The sequence below is a fragment of the Microtus ochrogaster genome, chromosome 1 (genome assembly GCF_000317375.1).
Source record: "Microtus ochrogaster isolate Prairie Vole_2 chromosome 1, MicOch1.0, whole genome shotgun sequence".
Lineage (NCBI taxonomy): Eukaryota > Metazoa > Chordata > Mammalia > Rodentia > Cricetidae > Microtus > Microtus ochrogaster.
The window spans coordinates 119,069,480-119,093,304 of record NC_022009.1 but is presented as its reverse complement, the minus strand read 5'-3'; the positions used below and the strand labels follow the sequence as shown (position 1 = coordinate 119,093,304).

The window sequence follows — 23,825 nt, the reverse complement described above, 5'->3', positions numbered from 1 at the left end:
CACTGTGACATCACTGCATTTCCAAATGTGTTGGGCCACTTTCAAACCTATTTGCGATTCATGACCTTCATAAGGCTGGAGGGCCACAGAGTTGATATGCCTACCTGCACAAAGTAACTTTTCATGTTAATTGTTTCGAAGGTCAACCTACCTCTTCTTACTTTATGAAAATGATATTTGTTAAAAGACAGTGATTTGGAACAGATGCCTGGAATGTGATGTACTAGATAAGCATATGCTTATCTCCCAAGTTCAGCCTGTGCTGAATTCTACTTTGGACTTTAGCATGATTTACATTAGCCTATAGATATTATTTTTCTGGAAATGTTTTTCTCTTGTCAGACTCTTCCAATAGAAGCCCCCAGAAATTGTAAGAAGTATCATATAATTCATGAGAGAAACCCTCTTTAAACAAAAGTGAGTGAACCAACCACAATCAACTTAATGAACTTTTCTGACTAGGCTACTGTAGGTTAATTTTTTTTCCTGACAATATACTAGATTTTATGAACATCTACTTCTCTGCATTGTCTGATCTTATATAGAAAATTCTACTGCAACCCATTGTCTGGAATTCTGTTGAAATATTAACCTTTACTGAGATATTTTTCAAGCAGCAAAGCATGTTATTGTCCTACATGTTCAGGCTCTAGAATGGTTTGTCATGTAACTACTATGCATAGTGCTACCGTGCTGTGCTGAGCTAAACTCATCTCCTACTTGTTTTATAAACATCACTGAAAATACACGGAATATGCAGCAGTAAAACAAAGAATTTCATTTGATGCACTATAGCTTTATATGGGCGTCGACAGAATCTTTTGTCCTGTAATATTATAAAAACAGTGTTGAAAGGCAAATACGATATATGCTTTGAGGGTAAATTTATTTTTATATGTGTTTATGTCTTTATTGACCAATAGAGAATAGTATTAATATACATAAGTGATAAAATGAGTCACCGGTCTTTCTTGGGTAAGTACAACAAATGCAAAAATCTAAGTATACAGTGTACTGCTCACGGACAAGATGCAGCAGATTCTGTGAAGATGGTTCACTTTGTTAGGGAGGAACAATGACAATAGCAGCAAGACACAGAAGAAGGGCTGAGACTTGAGATGAGGAAACAGTGGAGCACAGCTTGTTTACCAGTCTGACAAGGAGAGTACCAGCTGGCTAATTAAGTGAACCTAATTTAAACTAATGATGTAGATTCTCAAGATAATGTGCTAATGGCTGGAGGAGACTGCTGATGATCCCAAGAATACTCCAGAGGTGTCACACTAAGCCTCTTCTGCACCCAGTCAGAACCGAATCTTGCTCCACGGAAAATGAAATGAGGTCAGTTGTTTACTAGTTAATCACCTAGAAAGCGAAACATCATCTGATGTCACTCTCGAAAACATCTGAAATAATTCGACATTTAAAATAATACCACATTTAGAGATACTGTTAAATTTTTTCACTTCATACTTTCCGATACAGATAAAAATGATGTTAATGAAAGAAAGCATACAGATATTTCCTGATTGCTATTAACTTCAGACCTAAGCTGGAAGTATTTATATCACAAGAAACCAGTCTCTTTTATTAAACTATTGTGTATTGATATAACTTAATGTTGGAAAAATTTGTAATCATCAAGTATACATTTATTATGAGTCCACAAAATGAGAAAATGCACACTTCCAACCCCAGCATCCTGCGGAAGACACGGGAGGATCACCTCACACCTGAGGATCATCACACACGAGCCACGTGCCTAGATCTTGTCTCAAGAACAGCAAGGCCTGGACCTGTATCTCTGAAGCAGAGACACTTAGGTTGGCCAAGGCCTTTGTGTCAACCCTAGCCCCATATAAGGTATGCTGATGTACTTGATTTAAAGCAGAAACCGTGAAGGGCCCATTTAATTGAGTGTTCGGACTTTGCTTTGCCATTGCTAACTCCAGGGACAATGCCTTTGCTTGTGGGCTTCACTGTCCCGTTCAAGAGCAGTCTAATGAATTCTATAGTACTTTCTGCCATGTTTAGGACACAGCTAATTTCTATTATGGTTAATGTTTTGGTCTAAATGTCCGACATACGGGATAGAAAAATACAGGGATACAGGAGGGAAGGATTTGAATTTGAATTTTGGAAAATGCAGGTTTCAGTTTGAAGCTTTCAAGTGATCAAACACACAAAGGATGCAGTTTGCAATGTTTTCTTTTTACTGTATCTTTCGCTATAAAATTTGTATGCTCTGTCTTTAGATAGGCAGAAATAAGTTTATTTATATTTTAATGGGTAGCAATATTGTCTTTAAATTTGAGCCACATGGATTATCACTCCACTAGCATAATACTTTATCTAAATATATGAAATCAGTTTTTTTTTAATTTTTTAATTTAGGAAAAAACATGGGGGTATTTAATAGCATAAAAATTATGGAAGTCAACTCTCCAGGATATACACAATTTTTTTAAGCATGCATGTTCTGACTGTTAAATCCACACACTGCTAAGGTAATTTAAGACAATTACAAAGACAGATTATATCATGCAACAGGTAATAGGATTAGAAAACTCATTATCTGAAGATATGAATGAGCTTAAAATTGTATGTGGAGAGCGAACAGAGAGCTTAAATGAAGTCAAAATTACCTAACATTTTATTTGTTTTTAATAAGAAAGATATGCATTCTAGTAGTGTCTTTAAAATGAGATAGTGAGGATTTAACTTATTCAGGCAATACTTGCCTAGTAAACTCAGGGCCCTGAGTTCTAGCTCTATTACTGAAGAAAAATCAAGGGGGTGGGAGTAATTTTGAGGTTATTTGAGAAAACGGGCCTTATTATATATCAGAAAGAGTAAAGTATACACACACACACACACACACACACACACACATACATACACATACATATACACACAAAAATAGACACACACACATATTCACTAAAATGGGGGATTGGACAAGGAGGTGACTCAGTAATTAAGCAATTAAATTCTCTGTTATACAAACAAAGAAGTTAGAGTTGGGACTCCCCAAACCTCATAGTTGCTGGGTGGGTGTCAGTTGCTTACAATTCCAGCCTTGCTAGGCAGAAACAGAATATCACTTTTCAATGAATGAATAAATACTCCATTATATAATATGCCACATTTTCTTTGTGCATCCGTTGGTTGAAGGTCATCAGTATTGAGTCCTTGTCTCATTTTCAGCACTGTGTAGACATATACACACACACCATTTCTTTGCTAAATAGTGATGGTCATTTAAATTTTGACAAGTCATGGCACTACATTCTCTGTTTGCTCCTCTGTGTATGTCCCTACTAACACTGTGAAACAGTTCACGTTTCAGGATATTCTCGTCAACATTCTGCTTGGTTTAATAAGTATGAATTGAACCTCCTTGTTAACTTCATTTTCGTTTTCTTAAAGCTTCATAATAAGAAGCAATCCTTTTCTCTGCTTACTGGCTTCTTACATATATTCTATAAGAAAATGTACATTCAAATTCTTGTATTCGGTAAAGTCTATTTACCTAGTTTTTGTATAGAAATTTTCTACAGGTTCTAGAGATACTTACTAACTGACCAGTTGGGGAACCTTTGTCTGTATTTCTCTTACTGCTTCTAAGAACCATTACGAATTTCATAAGGCATCATGGTGTTAGCGACTTTGAACTTCTGGAAGGAAGAAGATTAATGAGCTCCTGGGTATTTGTCTGGTGGTTTTCATTGACATAAAAAATGTTGACCCAATATTTTTCTAAATGTTCTAACACTTCATTTCTCATTTCTGCTTCGTTTGCTTTTGGAATCTTCACTGTCACTACGTCTATTAGAAGAGTGGTGTCTCTTGGATCTTTGAAATTATGTTTATGTATCCTTCATCTATTTTCTTTCTCTTCATTCCCTCAACCATTTCACTTTTTTAAGTTCAGGAACAGTATTTCCAAAAATTTTATGCTTTCCAATGCCAAACAATAATTTGTATAAATATAAAACCTCTTATTTACTGTGTGTGTTTGTGTGTGGATACATGCATGCTGTGTCTCACGTGTGGAAGTAGGAGGAATAACTTGTGAAGTACCACTGTCCCTCTACTAGTGGGTTCTGGGGATCAAACTTCAACATGGCAGCAAGGGTCTTGACTCACGCAGGCCTAAATGTGATTACAATCTACCTTAAACAGAAAGTCTATCATGTTGACAGTTCAATTTTAGGATGTCACAGGAATACCCACTCTTTTCTCATTAGCACATGAAATCATTCTTAATATAAGCAATTTCACTTCCAATCTAAATTTTAGTTCATTTTTATGATAAAATATATATCTGAAAAACAAAGAACCAAAATTGGGTGTGGCTTCTAATTTTTTTTTCCAGCCTAATGTAATAGTACCCAAAGATTTGTTTTCTCTTACTCAGTCATCAGGAATGGGGCTTCACTTGCCTGTCATGTGCTCCTCTGCAGAAGCCCTCAGATTTGTTCACTTCCTTCACTCAGTGATGCACCTGCTTTTCCACACTGGCGTTGCCTTGATGTGGGATATTATGCCCGCACTATTTTTAATTCAGAACTGCTTTTGTTGTCGTTGTTGTTGTTGTTTTTAATTTTGCTTAAAGTTCTGTTACCCTTATTTAAAATGTTATTTAGAATTGTTTTAGTGTTTATTTCAACCTGAGCAAGTTTTAGGTTATCCTATAGCATTTTTAATTTCAACCTTGATTATAATGCAAAAATTTAACATCTGAAAGTAGTTGTTCTCAGTTTAGAAATCTCACATTAATGTAGAATTATGAAAAATAATATCACCATAGAAATGCCTTTGTAATTTTACTAACATATTCATTATAGTGCTAGTTAGAAATTTATTTTTTCATAGAAATTAACAAATAATGCAAACACATGCTGTTTTAAAATGTTTAACAGTATGTTTCCATATTTTGCTTACTAAAATTAAACACATGCACATAACCTTAAAAACAACAAATTAAGTATGCTTTTTTTTTTGGCTTTTCGAGGCAGGGTTTCTATGTTGTTTTGGAGCCTGTCCTGGAACTAGCTCTTGTAGACCAGACTGGTCTCAAACTCACAGAGATCCACCTGCCTCTGCCTCCCAAGTGCTGGGATTAAAGGCGTACACCACCACTGCCCAGCTTAAGTATGCTTTTTATATTTAACCTTCTTTATTGTGTGCAAGCTTGTATATTTATAATTATGTACAAATACTTGCATATAAAATGCACTTGTATATATGACCAAATATATATAAACATATAAATATATTTGTAATTCAATATACCATGTACCAAAACTAAATAAGAGAAATATATAGCAAGTGGTATTATTTATAATAATAATTATTATAAATAATTTGAATATGCTTTAATTGCTCATTAAATTTAAATTGTTAGAACATAGACTGATATATACAAATATTACTGATTTTAATTATTTGTAAAAATTACTGTCACATTATCACTAACATTCAAATATTGAATATTGAAATTGTTCTTATTGCTTTAGAGGAATTAGAAGACGAGATTCTAATGGTTCTGGCTGCAATATATTAGCTACTTAATCAAATCTGTGTGTGTCGGGTGTGTTATGTGTGTGTGTGTGTGTGTGTGTGTTTGAAATTAAGTTAATTAAGATATATTACTCATTTGCTAACACTGAGCACACTATGATTCATAGCTGGAAATAGTTTAACTCTAGGCACATCAGAGCCTTTTACCTGAAGTTTAACATCATTCTAGACAATTTCTGTATGTGAACAAATAACCAAATACCAGTTAGGAACATGCATGTACACTGACAGTCTCTGCAAGTCTGTGCCTACAGAAGACCACAAAATGCCTTGATTGAAGATTTTGAGATTATACTTGATTTTACACTGGTGAATATACAAATATATACTCCATAATTACAAATAATTAATTCTAGTCAATTTCTTACAGTAAAATAATAATGCAAACACAATCTACATGAAATTAGAACTATTCTGCAGTAGTAATTACCAGACCTAGGAGCCAGAATAAAATAATACATACTTTTCATTTCCATCCATGTCCAAACTATGACAATAAAAATGGTGGCAAAATATATGCAATTATATATATGGTAGGATTATTATGAAGGAGTAATAATGATATTAGTACTTCAACAACATACTCATAAGGAGAATCCATTTGTACCCACACGCAATTTTCTAATCTAGGTGTTCAACTTGAGGCTGAAAACCCTCCACATAGTTCTGTCAGAATCTTCTTTCTCTGTTTTAGAATTTCATGAATTCTTAAAATTTCCTTGCAGTTTATAACTATAACAGGGACTTAGAAAATAATAATTCATGTGATCATTGCATAGCATTTGGCCATTTTATTATCCATAACTTCTATTAATTTTTAATTTGACATCATTGTCTGAAGGCGAAATTATATAAATAATAAGTGATGTTGGCTTTTCCCACTTTCAAATATCTAGTAGGAAATATATATTCAGTAAGTGTCAGCCCCTACTTAAAATTGAATTTAAAGACCAACTTGATTAGTCTCAGATCATGCATCTAATTTTAAAATTCTGGCAAAGAATCCTGATCATTTCAGACCAAATGCTTCTAATTTACACTGGCCTATTTCAGAGTAAATCAAAATAAAACTACTCTTGTCAAAATTCAACACCATCCAAATCATATGCAAATGAACTCTATCATACCAACTATTTGTTCTCACAACAGGTAAGGGGAGATTTAATTGGATAGCCATGATAAATATGTGAGCCTGGAATTTTTAGACCCTGTTCATAATTTTAGTCAATATTTCACTATCCATTCTCACATCAGAATCTGAATCATTAGACTCAATGTCAGCCAGGAACATAGATTATGGCAGGCACCAGAGCCTTGTATTAGAACCAATTCCATTCATTTATTTAAGTTAATACATCTTGCAATAGCAACCAATCCATGAATATAACATGAATAGATGAATGATTGACTGGCTGGCTGGATGGGCAGATGAATTCATGTGAAAGGGTTAATAACACAATTATTATTTTTTGTACTTCGTAGCAATTTTTATTCTTTTAGATAGAAATCAAAATGTGTGGGTTAATTTCATAGCAATATTGACTATGAAACTTATCTGTACATGTAAGGGGTGGTTTGGCTCCATTGTCTCTAAGACACTTAGATAGTAGATAGGTAATAGATAAATGTGGCTCTTTATATGCCAGGGTTTACTGTAAATGCTTTACCTGAATGAATTTATCTTAGCTTCAATATAACTTTAAAACGCAAATAGTGATTTTTTCATTTAAATGTTATACATCTCTCATAATGCTAGCTTAAGCTTTTTTATTTTTTTCTGAGGCCAAAGATCTTACTGGCCCATGTCTAAATTTGGACACAGATTTCCAAGATACAATACTTTTTGTGTGTTATTTTGCATTTGAATTTAAGCAATTGCTTCACAGCATAGTGTTGGAAAGAGTAAGAGCTCAATCATGGTGGTTCATATGGAAACATGAATGAAATACGTTGTGAATTCATCCTCATGACAATATCTATTAAAGGTTGGCTTCTGTATCATTGACATATGGGTCTGTTTTATTATTTACAGCAAGCTAATGCTTTTTACTAACTTGTAAATTTTACTACTGGGTCAACTTTTGTTAAGGTAACAAACAACTAGGGAAACCTCAATTGGCTACCAAACATAATTTTTTATTGTTTAATAAAAAGGCAATTAATCATATTAATATTATATGAGTCCAAAATTGAAATATTATAAAGTAAAAGATCTTTGAAAAATTTTCTCTTAATTCACTAGATGCAAAGGGGATAGTTAGAAGGCATAGTTTTTAGTTATCCAAGTAATGAAAGAAATTCGTACTAACCAAATGTCAGCAAGAGAGATGGTAGAGACTCGAAGACTAATGCAAATATATCTTTTAAATCTCATTTTCAAAAGTATCCATCAATCATACCTGAACAACTTTTTGGGACTGCACATCAACAATCAAGATTCTATCCAAAGTTGGCTGAGCAACATAAATGAACTTGTCTTTGACATTAACAGCAGAAGCCCATACACATCTCTGCACTTCGTCCTCTTCATCTTTGGGACAGACTTCATCCTTTATTTTAAGAAACAGAAAAAAAAAAGTTTGCATCCAATATTATAACATGGTAATGGCAGTATCCTGAGTAAAATTAAAGTTTAGTGATTTAGTACACTAAACATGAAGTGTTAACTGTTCAAATAAAAAGGGCGAGTTAGTGGAATGCAGGGCAAATTTAAGTTCATTGCATGTAGAAAAGAATGCAAAAAAGATTTCAGATCCCCAGATTAAGTGGAGGAGACAGAAAAGAAATGACTGAGATGATTTCTCATTATTATGGAGAAGGTTTTATTGTGGATAAGAGAGACGAAATATCCAGAGACATGCAAAAGACTCCAGAACATAGAGAAAAAGAATCCGATTAGACATAGCCAAGCCCAGGGAGTATGAATCATAGAAATAACAAGAAAGAAAGTAGTGAGAATAGCCAAGGTTTGGGAAAAACCTTGCCATTATACAAAGAATGAACGAAGGGTGTCTGGGATGAAGGAAGCCTGTGAACCGCAATAATCTATATGCATGATTAAGGGCTGAAGGAGCATGGAGAATAGCATGGACTTTGATATGCTGAAAGTTGTCTCAGGTATATGGCAATAGAGCAATATGTCCCTGTTAGAGGCAAGGAGATTTCAGAATTCTTGAGGGATGTTGGCTTTTATCTAACGACCAAATTCCTTCTATTGTCCAACCTGAGTTGAGACTCCACTCTGCTTTGGACAAAGTCAATGGGCTTGCATTTTTGTGAGGGTAATGGGGGTACCCTTGGGACATGATACCCAGTTACTGATTTTACTGGGAAAATGCAAACACTTTTCATCTTTAACCACATGTTTATGAACTCAACAGTTTAACAAAAACATAATAAATTTAATTTTCTCTCAGGATCTCCCAGTTTCAATTGTCTTTAACAGAGCAAACATGATGCAAAAATACATTCACTTTCTTTATATTATTTTTCTCCCTTTCTTAATAGAAAATGGATTTTTCTCTCAAACAATACTTCCCAATATCTGGCTGCCCTCACTTCACTCCTCCTAGCTCCCCACACCTCCCTTCTCCCTTAGGTCCACTCCCCTTCTTTATCCTCTTCAGAAAAGAGTAGGCCTCTAAAAGGTGAGAGCCAAATAGGACAAAAGCAGAAACAATAAGACAATGCAAAAGCCATCAAATAGAGATCGGACAAGGCTACCCCAAAATAGGAAAAGAATTCCAAGAACAAGTAAAACATCAGATATTAACCCACTCCCAATGTTAGGAGACCCACAAACCAAAAAAGCATCAAGCCAACAAGATAAAATGCAAACAGTTGCCTTATCACACACCAGTTCTGAGTATACACAAATGGACAAAATGCTGATGAATGATCATTGCAGAGATTTACCTGGGTTTTTACTTAGGACTGATAATTGCTAACTAAGGTGGACTTGATGTGGGATGTCCTACTGTATATATATTGCTGTATTGGCTGATGAATAAAGCTGTTTCAGTCAATGACTTAGAAGAGTAAAGCCAGGCTGAAAATACAAGTAAAGATTCAAAGAAAAAGAAGGCAGAGTCAGGTCAGATGCCAAACAGCTGTTGATGAAACAAGACATATAGAAAATGATGTAACATCATGGCCATGGATATATAGAATAATAGGAATGGGTTAATTTAATATGTAAGAGCTAGCTTGAAATACGCCTGAGCCATTGGCCAAACAGTGTTGTAATTAATGTGGTTTCTGCATGATTATTTGGGTCTGGGCAGCAGGGAAATGAAAGTATAGTCTCTGTCTACATGGGCTTTGCTTTATTTGTATACTTTTGTACACTCTAACACACATTATCCTATCCCAGATGAATTTAGCACACCTGCTTTCTTCCCTAAATCATATAAAATAGTGTTCCTTGGATGTTCCATTTAACATCCTTGTTTAAGAGGATTCAGCAAAACCAATTATAGCAGTGACATCAGGCATGTGTGATTATATTAAATATCCAATAATACAATATAGGTCAGGTAGCACGGCCATTGCAGGTAGTTTTCATGTTTGTCTTAAAATTTGTAATATCGTGAAAATATCAGAGCACTTGATAATGAGGTATTCCTGGTCTCCCGGTTACATTTTGTGACATCAGGCGTAACTCAAGGCAGACACAGAGCACCCACCAGCTCTAATCTGTTCAGTTTGTCACGTTCACAAACATGCCAGCTCCCTGTTCTTCAAGGCATTCCTTTGTTCAGAGAACAAACTGTAAATAACCTGCAATCCCTGCAGTCAGTTTGAATGATACAGGTAGCTCTGGGTTAGGAAAAGAACATTATTTAATAGCTTGCAGCTCAATGGTTGTTTAGCAGTGGGGCTATAGAGAGAGCCATGGCAGGTTAAAGAGGGCACGCAAACCTGGAGGCAGAACCTGTTTAAAACAGTTTAGTTTTGAAATTCCACTCTTCAGTTCAGATGAAAGCCCTGGGTAGCTTTTCTTCAGAACCATACTGGATGTCACTGACAAGAGCCTAGTTTTCTTGAGAGATAAACAGCAGATAGAGTATTTATGAAGGTACGAAGAGCTGTGAAGGAGGTTGGACTTGAGGTTGATGACTGAGGAAAGGCCCTGAATATAAGGGAATTGTTTACAGATGTTTTGCCCTTGTGTAAAATCGCCCCAATAAATCTGCAGAAGGAATACATTGTGAACAACCTGACACAGAGCTGGCAGCTCAGCAACCGCCAGACCAGGAACAATTTCCACAGTTGTTGCTTCCGAGTGATTCAACAGTAAACTAAATTGCTCTACTTGAAAATTGTTTTCTATTTGTATGCCATTCCCCAAAGGCACCCCTGGCCAGACTTGTAATCATTTTTAAAAGGCCATTAGGAACTTCCTCACAGACACCTTGAATTCTCTTTATTTTGTTTATGCCATTATTTCGGATTAAAACCTGCTAGGTTCCATTTAATGACAGCACTTCTCTTTTTCAGATTAAATATATTAATACCTATATTTGTGTGGGACAATTATAGAGAAATATTATTTACATGTATTGAACATTTAATGGGAAAAGACAACAATGGCAACAATAAAAACAGCAATTAAAATAATATATGCTAATAGGATAAGAGTCAGGAAAAAATATAATTCTAGTGAACACTTAGAACTTATTCTGGTTGGGTCATTTCCATATTAAATCCTATATTTCATGTATATCTATTATGTTACCCCAAAACATTAAAGGTCTAGAAGATTTATGCTGGCTATGGTAGAGGATTTAATTTTGGAGTTTAATAGCATTGTTGGTACCTCCTATGTGGAACCTTAGTAAGTCAAAGTGGAAATCATATCCACTTGTTTTAACTTGGTAATTCATCATTGTATTTTTTATACTGTATATCCATTACGACAATTTGGCCTCAAATGTCTACTTTACCATCTTCCCTCTTATTCTGCATATTCTTGCCTTCAGCAGATCTTGCATTTCTGCCTTTGGGAAAGACACTTTCATTCTTTCATTTGCATTAAATACTTCCATGATTCCATCACTCAATGAGTTTCTGCTAATTATCTGTCTTCCTTTGTACTTCTTTCTTTCGTTATCTCCTTTAATTTTTTTTAAAGACAAGATCTCTTATATGCTAAGCTGACCTGCAACTCTGTATGTAGCCAATGATGGCTTTGAACTCCTATTCTTCCTGCCTCCACCTACTGCCAGTATGTACATCTGTGAGCCACTGTGCTTACTATATGGTGCTTAAGATGGAACCTAGGGAGTCATGGTTATATCAAGAACTTTGGTGGCTGTACAATGTGAACTTTTTAATGTCACTTTAATGCATACTTTAATATGGTTAAAATAATAGACACTATGCTTATTTATTCAATAAACCTCTAAACCCCCCCCCAAAAAAAGAACTTTACCGATTGAGAGGCATGTCTAGAGCCCCAGCGTCTTTCATTCCTCTCCCTCTGATCTTAGGGTACCTACCCACAGTTCCCTGCTTTCAGTAATGTTTACAGTGCATTTCCTCAAAAAACATAAACAACAAACTATGAACAACTTAATTGTATCAATCTGCTTCTCCACTCCAAACATGAATCTTACTTTATTCAGATCTTTTGAGAATATTCTAGAGTCATACTTCCTTTTCCTGATTGAGGGTTTTCTGCAACCACCAACGCCAACAGAAAACGATCCACTAGAGATAAGGTAGTTTGCTTCAGCAGGACTCTGTAGCCAGTGCTGGTTCAAAGTTAAAGGCTGAGACCCACTGTTTATTTTAGGCTTTTAAAGGCAAGAATAAATTGGTAAAATGATTTCCTAGTAATAACTAACTCAATGCCATGTGAATAACCAAGCTTAAGACATGACTACATTGATACTCTTCATAAAATACACATATTCCATAATGAGAAAATCTATAGATTAACTAAAAAAAAAAAGACTCAAGCAAGCTAATGGTGGGGATCTGTGGAAGGAGAGAACTAGAGATTGATTGAGACAAACAAGTTTAGGGTAAGGGGCTGGCGAAGTCAGTGTATTCTGGCCACACAGATAGCACAAAAGTTACCAGGCTATCTGTTATTCTGTCTGCCTCAAGCCTTCTAGGTGAAAATCAGTTATACCTCTCTCTTTGAAGAGAAACCCTGTGTGTTTAACATTTGTGGCTCACCTAGTGCTTATCTGTGAACACAAGGGCCTCCACGTCTCCTAGGCTTCACCTTCTGCCCCAGGCAATCAGACGTAAAGCTAGTCCCCCTGTGTTACCTTCAGTAAAGGGCAGTCTTTCAAAACCAACAGAGAACTTAGGATCTCAGATTTGAAAGTGGGGAGATCCAACCGTGAAGATGGCAAATATTTTCCACATATTGTCAGTGACTATTTAGGGTGACCCAAAGCATGGTTTTCACTCCAGCTCCAGAGGATCTTACACATGCCACTCACCTGGGCATACATCCTGAGCACACACATAAACACATTCATTAAAATAAAATGAACCTTTAGGAAAGAAAATAAAGAATTTTAGTTCTTTAGCCAGAGAGGCCTTGAACTTTCAATCTTCTGCCTAAGGCTCCTACGCAGCTAAGATAACAGAACTTGATCACCAGGCTCATACCAACCACTAGTTTTCAGTCCATGGACAGCACTGGGCAGCTATTCTAAACCTAATATGGCACAAAGCTTTACTTGTAAATAAAGCATAATTATGGGAGCATGCTTCATCAAAGTATTGTGTTTTCAAATCCCTTTATGATGTTTCAAACACTTGTTTTCTTTCATTACTGAGACACAGGGTCAGAAAATCAGGGGCCCATAAGCATATTCGGTCTACTGTCTATGTCACTAGTATCCAGGAGTTAAAGCTGTTTTGTATATCTATTGGAGAATAAAATAAAATAGAAGACATAATTGAATAATGTGTAAAGCATGCATAGGATTCCGTTTTTTGTAAATAAAGTGTCCCCGAGATAGAGCCACATGGACCCATTTATTTAAAGAAAAAATGGCTGCCTTTCTGATACAGTGACCATGAGTACTTGGGCTGCAGAGCCTAAAAATCTTGTCTATGAAGAACATTTTGCTGCTATCTGACTTCATACCCTCGTTATAAGGTTAATTCTTAGTTAAATTCTCTTTGATCCTGGTGGCTTTATTTTCGGCTAATTGTGGGAAGGCAGAGCTCAAGACTAGTTTTCTTTATCCACTTCCTCTATGCTACACGTTCATTTACACTGAGGACCACTATGATCAAATGATGCCAGACTGCAATTTGTGGTCATCATTTTCCAGACCTCCTTTATTTAACTGTCTCCAGAAAAACTGTGAAGTATAATAGCACAGAACAAACATTAAACATAAAAAGGAAGAAAGTGGTGAATACTTGAATCAAAACTCAAACCAAGAAAAGGTAAATTATTTTCCTATGTGGGCATAGATGGGCAGATGGGCAAGTAGAGTAAAAGACAAAATAAAGTTTGGTTTATGTTAGGGAAACTCAAAAAAACAAAAGGAAAGAAAGAAAAGAGAAAGAAAGAAAGAAAGAAAGAAAGAAAGAGAAAGAAAGAAAGAAAAGAGAAAGAAAGAAAGAATTAAGGTACCAGTTCCATAAAGTATTAGATGCAAAGGAACAGAAAAAAAATGAGAATTAATGTCATTTCTAAACACACACATACATATGTAAGAAGAGTTTGTATTAAAATAGCCCAACAATTAGGAAAATTTGAGCTGTAATATGTGAAGACTGACATAGGCAATAGAAAGGAATTCGAGCGTGCTGAGACTAATTACAAGTCATGCCAGGTTCTCTCAGCTATAAGGAGAGGTTATCTGGTGGTCTGAATGGCCCAGATAAACACTGTTTTATTCAATCTACACAGCTGTGAGTGAGAAGATGGCATTAGTATTATGACCCACCACCATTAGTGGTACATGAGATGTCCTATAATGTACACAAATTATCTTGGACGCTGCATTAAGCAGCAGCATGGGTTCATCCCAGAGTATGCTGTAGACAGGGAATAAATGAAAAGTTGTTGGAACCAAGGGGCCAGGGTCTGACATCCTAATTAGTAGGTACACATAAGCACTTAGGTTGAGGGCTTGCAAGCTGCTGCACTGTGCTCTTGTTGCTTGTCAGTAGCCAGTGAACAGAGACTGGATTGAGCAGCTTTGTCTTATCTCATTTTTGTGCTTTTCCATCAAGCAGCTTCCCTAGCTCAGAGAAATCCCTCCGCTGGCAAGAAGGAGAAGGAGAATTGGGAAACCTGCTCTTCTCACTGCTGACAATTTATGAGTCACTGTGGTCCCTGATCCTTAATGCTGCAGGCTCTGCACATCACAGAATAAAGATATGGGACCACTGTGTTCCATTATGCACTAACCATTCCTTCTTAGCACGTATGTTGTATAAACTGATTGTATTAGCTGAGCCCAATAATTTTACTAAAATCATTTTATACAAAGTGCTTTCAAATACTAAACAGCAGACAGCTGATCGGATGTATCCTTCAAGCCAGCAGTTAACCAAACCCAGTGTTTAAAACTAGATAAACCTCTCTATATACAAACATTAACGATACAGACATCCTCAAAACATATAACCCAATTTATGTTATCTTCAATAAGTTTTTTTACTCTCAGTAGATTTTATTAAAAAGCAAACAGAAACAATAATTTTCCTCAGCTCTTAAAATCACACCACCCATTTTCTTAATCAATGTGTTTTCAATGTAGATTTGGTTGCTGTAGTCCTTTTTTCTGCATGTGAACCCATCTATCGCAATGTGTCCCAGGGATTTTCTTGCCTAGACTTCCTCAGAGTTTATATTCGTGTCCAACAGTTTGACAAAGCCATATCCTATTGTACCCAAATAAAAAGATTAGCCTTTGACACATTTACTAAATATGATAATGAGGCAAAGAATTTGGGGCATAAATATGTGTTATCTTACTCGTGGTAGATAATAAATGGATCAAGTATTAACCTTCTTTGTACCATCTTTTCAGTCACTGTCTTGGAACTCCAATTCTACAGCAGTACTAACCATAATGTGGTCTCTGCACTGCTGTCTCTGAGACCACCATCAGTTACTGAGCTAAAAATAACCTAGAGTTTCAAACATCTGTTTAGAGCCTCCTGCAGGCTTGACTAGTGCAGGCTTCAGTGAACATTATTGGATTATCTGGAGGATTTCATTTGGCCAAACAACTGACTAACCAAAAGCAAACAAGAAAAGTTAGACTGAGCTCCTTTGTCACAATTTCCTAGTTTAAAAAATGTGTGTTAGATTAAAAAAAACATATATATATATATATATATATATATATATATATATCCAATGTGATCAAAATTTGATTCCACTGATGTAAATAAAATATTCCATTTATACTTGGAAAATCATATGTTAGGCTACAAACGTTTTTGTTGGGTGATTTTTTTTCAATTTCTCATAAATGTTATAAAATAATCATCATTTAGAAATTGCATCAGAATATTTAATTCTGTATTATAATGGAATCTCTTACAGTTTTTAGATATATGTGTATATAAAACTCTGTATACATATGTATATAATCTGCCTGAACAATTTATAAATACTATAGTTGTAATGTTTTCTTTTCCAATTCTGCTTTGTACAATGATTACAACTTATATTTAAAATAAACCACTAAACAAGTTAGAACCAAAGGACATTTTGTTTTTTCCTCTTTGGTTGCTGTGGATGAAAACCCAAGGATTTGCTTACATTAGGCAAGGGCTCTATCGCTGAAATGTAACTAAGCCTCAGCGAATACCATACTGATTTTCTAAAACACTAAAAGGAACTGAGATAAACGTACTTCCATCCATCCTCTAATTGAAATCACTGCTTACAACCCAAAGGCTGTACCACCTACCCGCGAAATGGAAAGCAATGAATTTGTCACATTCTGTTAGAGATTTCATTATGTCAGCGTAAGCCAGAATAGTATTGGACATACAATTTAGGGACTGTTTTCTACCTTAACTGGTGCTACACTAGAATACTATCTTATTGTATGATTTTGATTTTAGGACATCAAAAGCACAAAGACTATACTAGAGAAATTCTTACTTTCAACCTAATAAGAATACATTTGTGTAATTTACTGTCAGTGTTAGAGTTAGGCAGAGGGCAGTGTGCAGGCGGAAGCCAAGCTGGAAAGGGGAAGCTGAACAATCAGCCTGGAGGCTAATGATGCCCAGGTGGACCACGTAGCAATATCCTTATATTACTCGGGAAATACTTTTCATAAGCCGTGATTACCTCTTTAGCGAAATGCATATAATAATGTTTTCCATCAGACAGAGTCATTGTGAGGATTAAACAAAATCATGTTTGTATTGTTCAAGTAATCAGTATAACTCACCTCTTATTTTCAGGTAGAATTTTTCTGGGGACTGCACTTCATGGAGTTACACTAGTCTATATATTTCACATAAACTTTGTTTTCATTTCCCACCATTGTTTGCACAGATTTGGCTGCATGCATTTAAGAGTTTCTGAGTGATTTTACGTGTGGCAAATGCAGATTTCTCTCTGTTGTTGACTATTCTTATTGAACTTACTGGGACATTTCTCATTTACTCATCTAGATTTTGATAAGACTGAAATTCAATTTATATCAACTTTTTTTCAATTCATGCATGAAAGCAAAAGGTATTAAATGACACAACTGTATCTAAGTGTAAAATGTTTATCAAAATTTAATTCTATATGGATATCTGACATAATAAATAATAGTTAGATATTAAATACTGATAAAATATAATGAGAAAACTGGAGACATTATAAGTAAGTGCAAATTAGATAGCATTCCAGTCCTCCTAGACATTGCAAGAGATTGAAATTCTAGGCGAGGCAGGGGCTCACGTGGCTGAGAATCGTAGGGATAGAAATGTTGTGTCTACTGTACAGGCTTGTATTTGAAAGTGAGTGAGATTAACCTAACTCTCCCGGTCAAAGACTTCAAGTTATGCCATATAACCAAAAGAGAGTAGTTGGCAGAATGTGTTCCAATGAAAACAAATACCAAAACCCCACTGAGATATAGTAATTATGGTGACTGTCAATAACTGTGAATTAGGTAGGACTTGGAGCTTCACTTTCAAACAACTTAAGAACTAGCATGAACAACTGGAATTAAACGAGTCAGTTTAATTTTGCTTCTTAACATAATGAAGGTCTTTTTAATCACAAAGTAGTAATAAATTTGTTTTATGAAGTGCACTTAGCAAGGTGGCTAGCAAAGAAAAACTAGTAATGAATATCGGTTACAACACAGCATACACACATCGTACTGTCCTATTCTTAAAATGGTAGAAAGTTGATTATAGTCACAGGAAAAGCAGTCCATCAATTTGAAATACTGATATTCCTTTCAAATATATTGTTTACCTTAATCATTCTGCAAAGAGAGAATACAAACTTCAAACACAGCGTAGACCCTAGTTTTATTTGTATTTGCACAAATACTCCAACTAACTTTCAATACATTCTTAGGATTAAAGAGATCAATAAAACATTGATTCCCTAATTATATACCACACAGTATAATTTTTCTGACTTTGGAAGGTGGCCCTTTGGTTATTTGTCAGTACACCATTCTAAACACAGACAAGATCTAAACTGCTGTGTTCCCTTTGCCTCAAGTCTATCTTGGGCTATTCATTTCCGTGATCAAACAGTGCTGTAGCATTATTTAACAAACTGACAGCGGCTTAACTGTGAAATAGTTTAGAAGGAAAAATCTAGTCATTTGAAACATTTAAAGTAACTTTGATTTGGATTTAATTCACCTTGAATGTTGCATCTCATTTGAAGTAAATTATGTCTCGTCATTATGAATTCATAAAAGAAAAGGGCAACAGACTATTACAAAAAATAGTTAAATAACCCGGAACGTGCGCTGTGGCCTCCTTCCCTTCTCAGCCCTTCCTTTTCGGGATGCCATTGAGTTATGCATTCTATAGGTTTCTCTTTTTGCTGATTTAGTTGTGAAAAAAGATCCTCCTCAATGTGTATATCTACTACGCATTGTCAGTGAGACAGAAGTGTGGATTGAGTTCCTTGTCGGTCTGTTGACTGTAGTTAGCCCTTGTAACACCACTCAAGCACCCCACTTTGATCCCGCAGTGCTCAGTGTCAGAAGCAGATGGTGCCCATCATTCGGATGGGTTTCACCCACCCTCCCATATTGTCTAGTTGGAAGCGCCTGATGTGGAAGACAGGCTGCTTTGTTCTTTGAGTCTGCTACTGGATGAAAAAAAAATCCTGTCATAACAGAATTATCTCCACTAGATTATAAATCTATCTGCAGACATAATTATACACATTTCTATTTTAAAACCTGACTGTAGTTTACACAGAAATCTGTGCCACATAAAAATGCTAATGAGGAACAATGCATCTGATTAACCTTTTTTTTCTAGCATCAGTGATGGAATCCAGAGCTTTGCACATGTGAGGCATAGGGCAAGATTAAAAACAATTTTACATTTTTTTAAATACTTATTGCTTGATTATATTGTTTTTAAGCTGGAATCTTACAATGTAGCCCTGGGCTATCCTGGACTCATATAATGTAGATCAGGTTTAGCTTTGAAATTCGAACAGACATCCTACCTCAGCCTCCCGCATGCAGAAAATGAGGTAGCAAATTTTACTGTGTACAATGACAGGGCCCACAGATATGGGTCCATTCTATCTTGACTAAAGGTCAAAAAGATGAAACTTCCTTCTGTTCCTTCAAGGTTATTGTCAACAGTTCAAATAACAGATCAGAGTTATTTCTCAAGGTTATTGTCAACAGGTGTGGCTAATATCCAAAGCTGGTATTTAAGGTCTTAACAAATAGATCTGCTTCTAAGTCTAAGAAAAGTCTAAGGATCCACTAGGTACCCACTCCCTTAGGAAGATAACTATGGATTCCACCCAGGGACTGGTTGCCTACAGAATGTTTTGGTTCACATTAAAGTAAAGACTAAAACTGTTAATTTGATGATTTATGTTTCCATTCCTGAAAATTCAGATGATGTTTGTAATCTGATAGAATTTTCAGTATACTTTAAAATTAAATAGAGATTGTTTAACTAAAATGATCAGTTATCAAAAACATACTGACATAAAATATTTAATAGTGATATTTCAAAAGACATGTATCAAAGAAAACTTTGTCTAATTTAATATATAATATGCAGACTGGATATGAGGAGACATGGTGGAACAAACTGTTATGTCTTAAAAATAAACAATAATAAACTTCTATTTATTAACCATAAATACTGTATTTTATTATATAAATAAACACATTTAAACTATTTATATTGAGAATTGTACTGCTTTTTATTTCAAGTGTTTTTATGCTTAATCATATCTGTAGTATTACTTTTTTCAATCACCTAACATCTCTACCCTTTTAAAAAAAATCTAGTGAGAAATGCAAGTAACTTTGAACAAACTGATTATTCTGCTCACAGTCATTAAAACAACTGACTGGTTTTATAAACAGCTCCTGGAAGAAGCCTTAATACGTTGTCTTCTAGAACCTTGCTGAGCCTAATGCACAAGAGAGCTGCAGCCCTCTATCAGGACACTGCTACATGCTTTAACTCCCCAGCCTCCTCCAAAGTCACCCTAGTGGGAGCTTACAAATAGATGTGCGCCAGAAACATAGAGCAAGAGTGTGACAACGGCATGAATTTTGAGAAATATCAGAAGATCTCTATACAACTGACACTTCAAAAAACAGCGGCATAAATATATTTCTTTTGAAACAGAGAGAGTAATCTCTGAAGGAGTATTTAGAAGGCGTTTCTATTTCTCTCTGTAGAAAGTTCTTTGCATTTTGCATGATGTCACTGTACATATAAAAGAACAAAAGCATAAAAATTTATCACTCCACAGCTGTGCAAATTAAGCCCTGTTTGAGCAATGTCCCACAGAGACTGCTCTGTGCACGGAAATGTCCTGAATGTGTTTTCCAGAGTGCATTGCAGTTTGGATTTAGAGGGCTGCCCACCAGCAATGCCTGGAAGTAAAGTGTCCACACCACATTAGAGGATTGTTGTTTAAACAAGTATTGGGGTGCCTAATATTGAAAAGTAGTAATTGAGTTAGAAACAGGACAAAGGGAAAATTGGAGTTGTCACTAGGAGAGTTGGTGAGTTGGTTTCTCCTGTGGAGAAACATGGGCTGCTCCTGCTTGTTAATTTGAGTCAATCTTACCTCATCCTGGTATCGCACTAAGGATCTATTACTACATACTCTCTGTATTCTAGTAAATTATTCCTACTAATTTTCCAGGGAAAAATAATCTTGAAATGAGGGAGTCAAAAGTTAAAGTGGAGGAATCTTTGAGATTCATGTTAGGTATGCTAAAAAGACTGCAAGATCAGTTTTGCTTCTCAGAACACTTAAAAATTGACATTTAATGCATATATAGAACCTTTGGTCCATGCTCGAGAATAGTTAAACATGGACCATTTTCTCAAAACTGGGCCAGTAGTCAGTCAGAGTAATACCCTGTTTTTTGTCAAGATGAGCAGCTAGATCCAAAGAAACTTACATCTGTAAGCACTTGAAGGTTATTGAATTAAAAACCTTTAAACATCTCGTGGGTGGTAGATGAGATTGGCAGTCCTTGAAATCCAAATGAATGAACAGTTTGTAATCTGAAAGAATGTTTTCTCCAAACTTATTTCAATTTGAGTATGAATCAGTTAGTCCAAAAGAGAAATATATTTACTTGAAGATCATACCCTCCCTGACAAGATGAAATCGTATGTAGAGCTGGTATAAATAAAGCAAAAGTCCTGCCTACCAGAGATACAAAACAAAGGGCAAAATTCAAACCAAGAGATGAAGGAATAACACAGCTCACTGAACGCATCCTCGCCAGAGCTCTCCAAAAGTCTGAAACCTAACGCAAGCTGACATTGCACCAAAATTGAATTTTTATGTAGAGCAAGCAAACAGCGCCTTTTGAAGAATTTGATGGAAGGTGTGAAGTGTATCAGTCCTTATCTACCCTTTACTGACCCACTTCCTGTGTCGGAAACTGAACTGTTACTATCTTAGCATTGAAAATGACTTTGAAAAATATCTTATCAATGTTTATTCTTTATTCATGAGTAAAAAAATGATTCCAAAAGATTTCTCCCCTACTGTTTATATCCAAGAGAGTTATCCTCTAAAATCGGATAAGACAGATTTAATTTCTCTACTACAAAGAAAGGATGTTTTTGCACATTGAAACAGTGCCTCAGATCTTATCATCGCGAATTAATAGGCACTAGAGATTAAATTTATCCCCTAAAACTGCAGTGATAAATTATTCTTAGAAATGTTTTTGACAAACAACAAAAGAAAAACACTGTTGTAGTGAAATTATAAAGCAGGGATTAATGTTAAAGTAAGGAAGAAATAAGATGCACCCTGATTTAAAGTTAGACAAGACTGAGTGACTCACAGTGGTGTAAGGCAATGGGCATTTTGTTAAAGTGTTTTACTTTTGCTCTTTGTGTTTATGTATAGCAGTTTTTGAGCTTGTCATGAATGCACACCTCATCATACACTAATGGAAGAACAAACAGAAGTGATCAACTATATTGCCCTGACCATACCTTGTGGTTCAAGTGCTTGGCCAAATTCCAACATAGATAAGGAGAAGGTGATTACATAGGTGACTGACCTCATCCAGTATGGTGAGCATGTCTCAAAACTCAAGTGTCCAAACACAGACAAAATTCTATCTCAATATTATAATATTGATGAAGGTTCTACATTGACATTTAAAATAAACATCACTGACTACAGGGCAAGGCCAGTTCAGGCACCTTCTCCTATATTGCTTAGGGTCTTAGCCGGAGTAGTCATCTTTGTGGATTCCTGGGAATTTTCTATTTCTGGGTTTCTTTCTAGCCCCATAATGGCTCCCTCAATCAAAATATCTTTTTTTTCCTGCTCTCATCTCTGATGGAAACAGAGGCAGAGACCTGGATCAGAGCACTGGACTGAGCACACAAAGTCCAGTTGAAGAGTGGGAGGAATGAGAATATGGGCAAAGAGGTCAAGACCATGATGGGGACACCCACTGAAACAGTTTACCTGAGCTAATGGGAACTCACCAACTCCAGCTGGACAGGGCCAAACTAGTCCCTCTGAATGTGGGTGACAGTTGTATGGCTGGGGTAGACTGTGGGACTACAGGCAGTGATGCCAGAATTTATCTCTACTGCTTGCACTGACTTTTTGGAAACCTAATCTCTTTGGATGGATAACTTGCTCAGCCTAGATATAGTAGGGAGGGCCTTGGACCTTCCCCAAAGGATGTGCCTTATCCTCTCTGAGAAGTAGATAAGGGGTGGGAAGAAAAGGTGGAGGGAATAAGAGGAGGAACTGGGATTGGTTTGTAAAATGAAAAAACAACAAATTTATGTGTAGATAAACAGAGAGGGAGGAACGAAAGGGACGGAAGTGAGAGAAAGTAAGGAAGAGAAAGGAGAGGGAGAGAGGAGAGTAGGGAAGGGGGGAAGGGAAGAGGAAGACAGGGAGATACAGAGAGAGATGGAAATATGGAGACAGACAAGAAGACAGATTTCCCTAATGAAACACTGTCATCGTACCTAATTCTGTACCCTCCTCCTATGAACTTACTTAACAATTGGAAACTTGAAGTTGCAGAATATCACAATATGCACACACAGTGGAATAACAATATTCTCTATCTTTAAATATAGAAAAACACTTCATGTAACAAAAAATTATTTAATTCAATTCAATATTATGTGTTCCTCATTTTATTATTGTATATGTTTGCTTTTAATCTGTGGGCTTTGCGTTCAGCTGTGAATTTCTGTCTTCATATATAATTAGACAACAGCATTACTGGCCTCTGATGGGCTAGATGAAGATAAAAATCAAGTTCTCAACCACGAACTTAAATGTCTTCTTTAGTAACATGCCAAGACCTTGTCAACTTTAAACGAGAATTTAAATGAGAATTATGAAAGAATATTCATATTTTAAATGATCACATTTTGAGTGTTTAGTATATGTCTGACTTTGTGTAAGAGAAGATAGGTAAAATAAGTTTAATGTTAAATATCCAAAATGCATACATTCTAAAAATTATCCTATTTTCTTTTACTTTGTTAAGGAAATGATACCCTAAAAAGCTGGAGGTGTTCTAATTAGTAGATACTTA

The 23,825-nt window shown here is 35.7% G+C and overlaps 1 protein-coding gene across 1 annotated transcript in view; it reads right to left on the bottom strand.

Moving 5' to 3' along the window:
* Fstl5 (follistatin like 5) overlaps nt 1-23,825 on the bottom strand; it is a 398,938-nt gene that overhangs the window by 46,524 nt on the left and 328,589 nt on the right. The window contains exon 13 of the mRNA XM_005344117.3: nt 7,986-8,135. Within this exon, the coding sequence (XP_005344174.1) occupies nt 7,986-8,135 (150 nt within the window). The remainder of the gene's footprint in view (nt 1-7,985; nt 8,136-23,825) is intronic.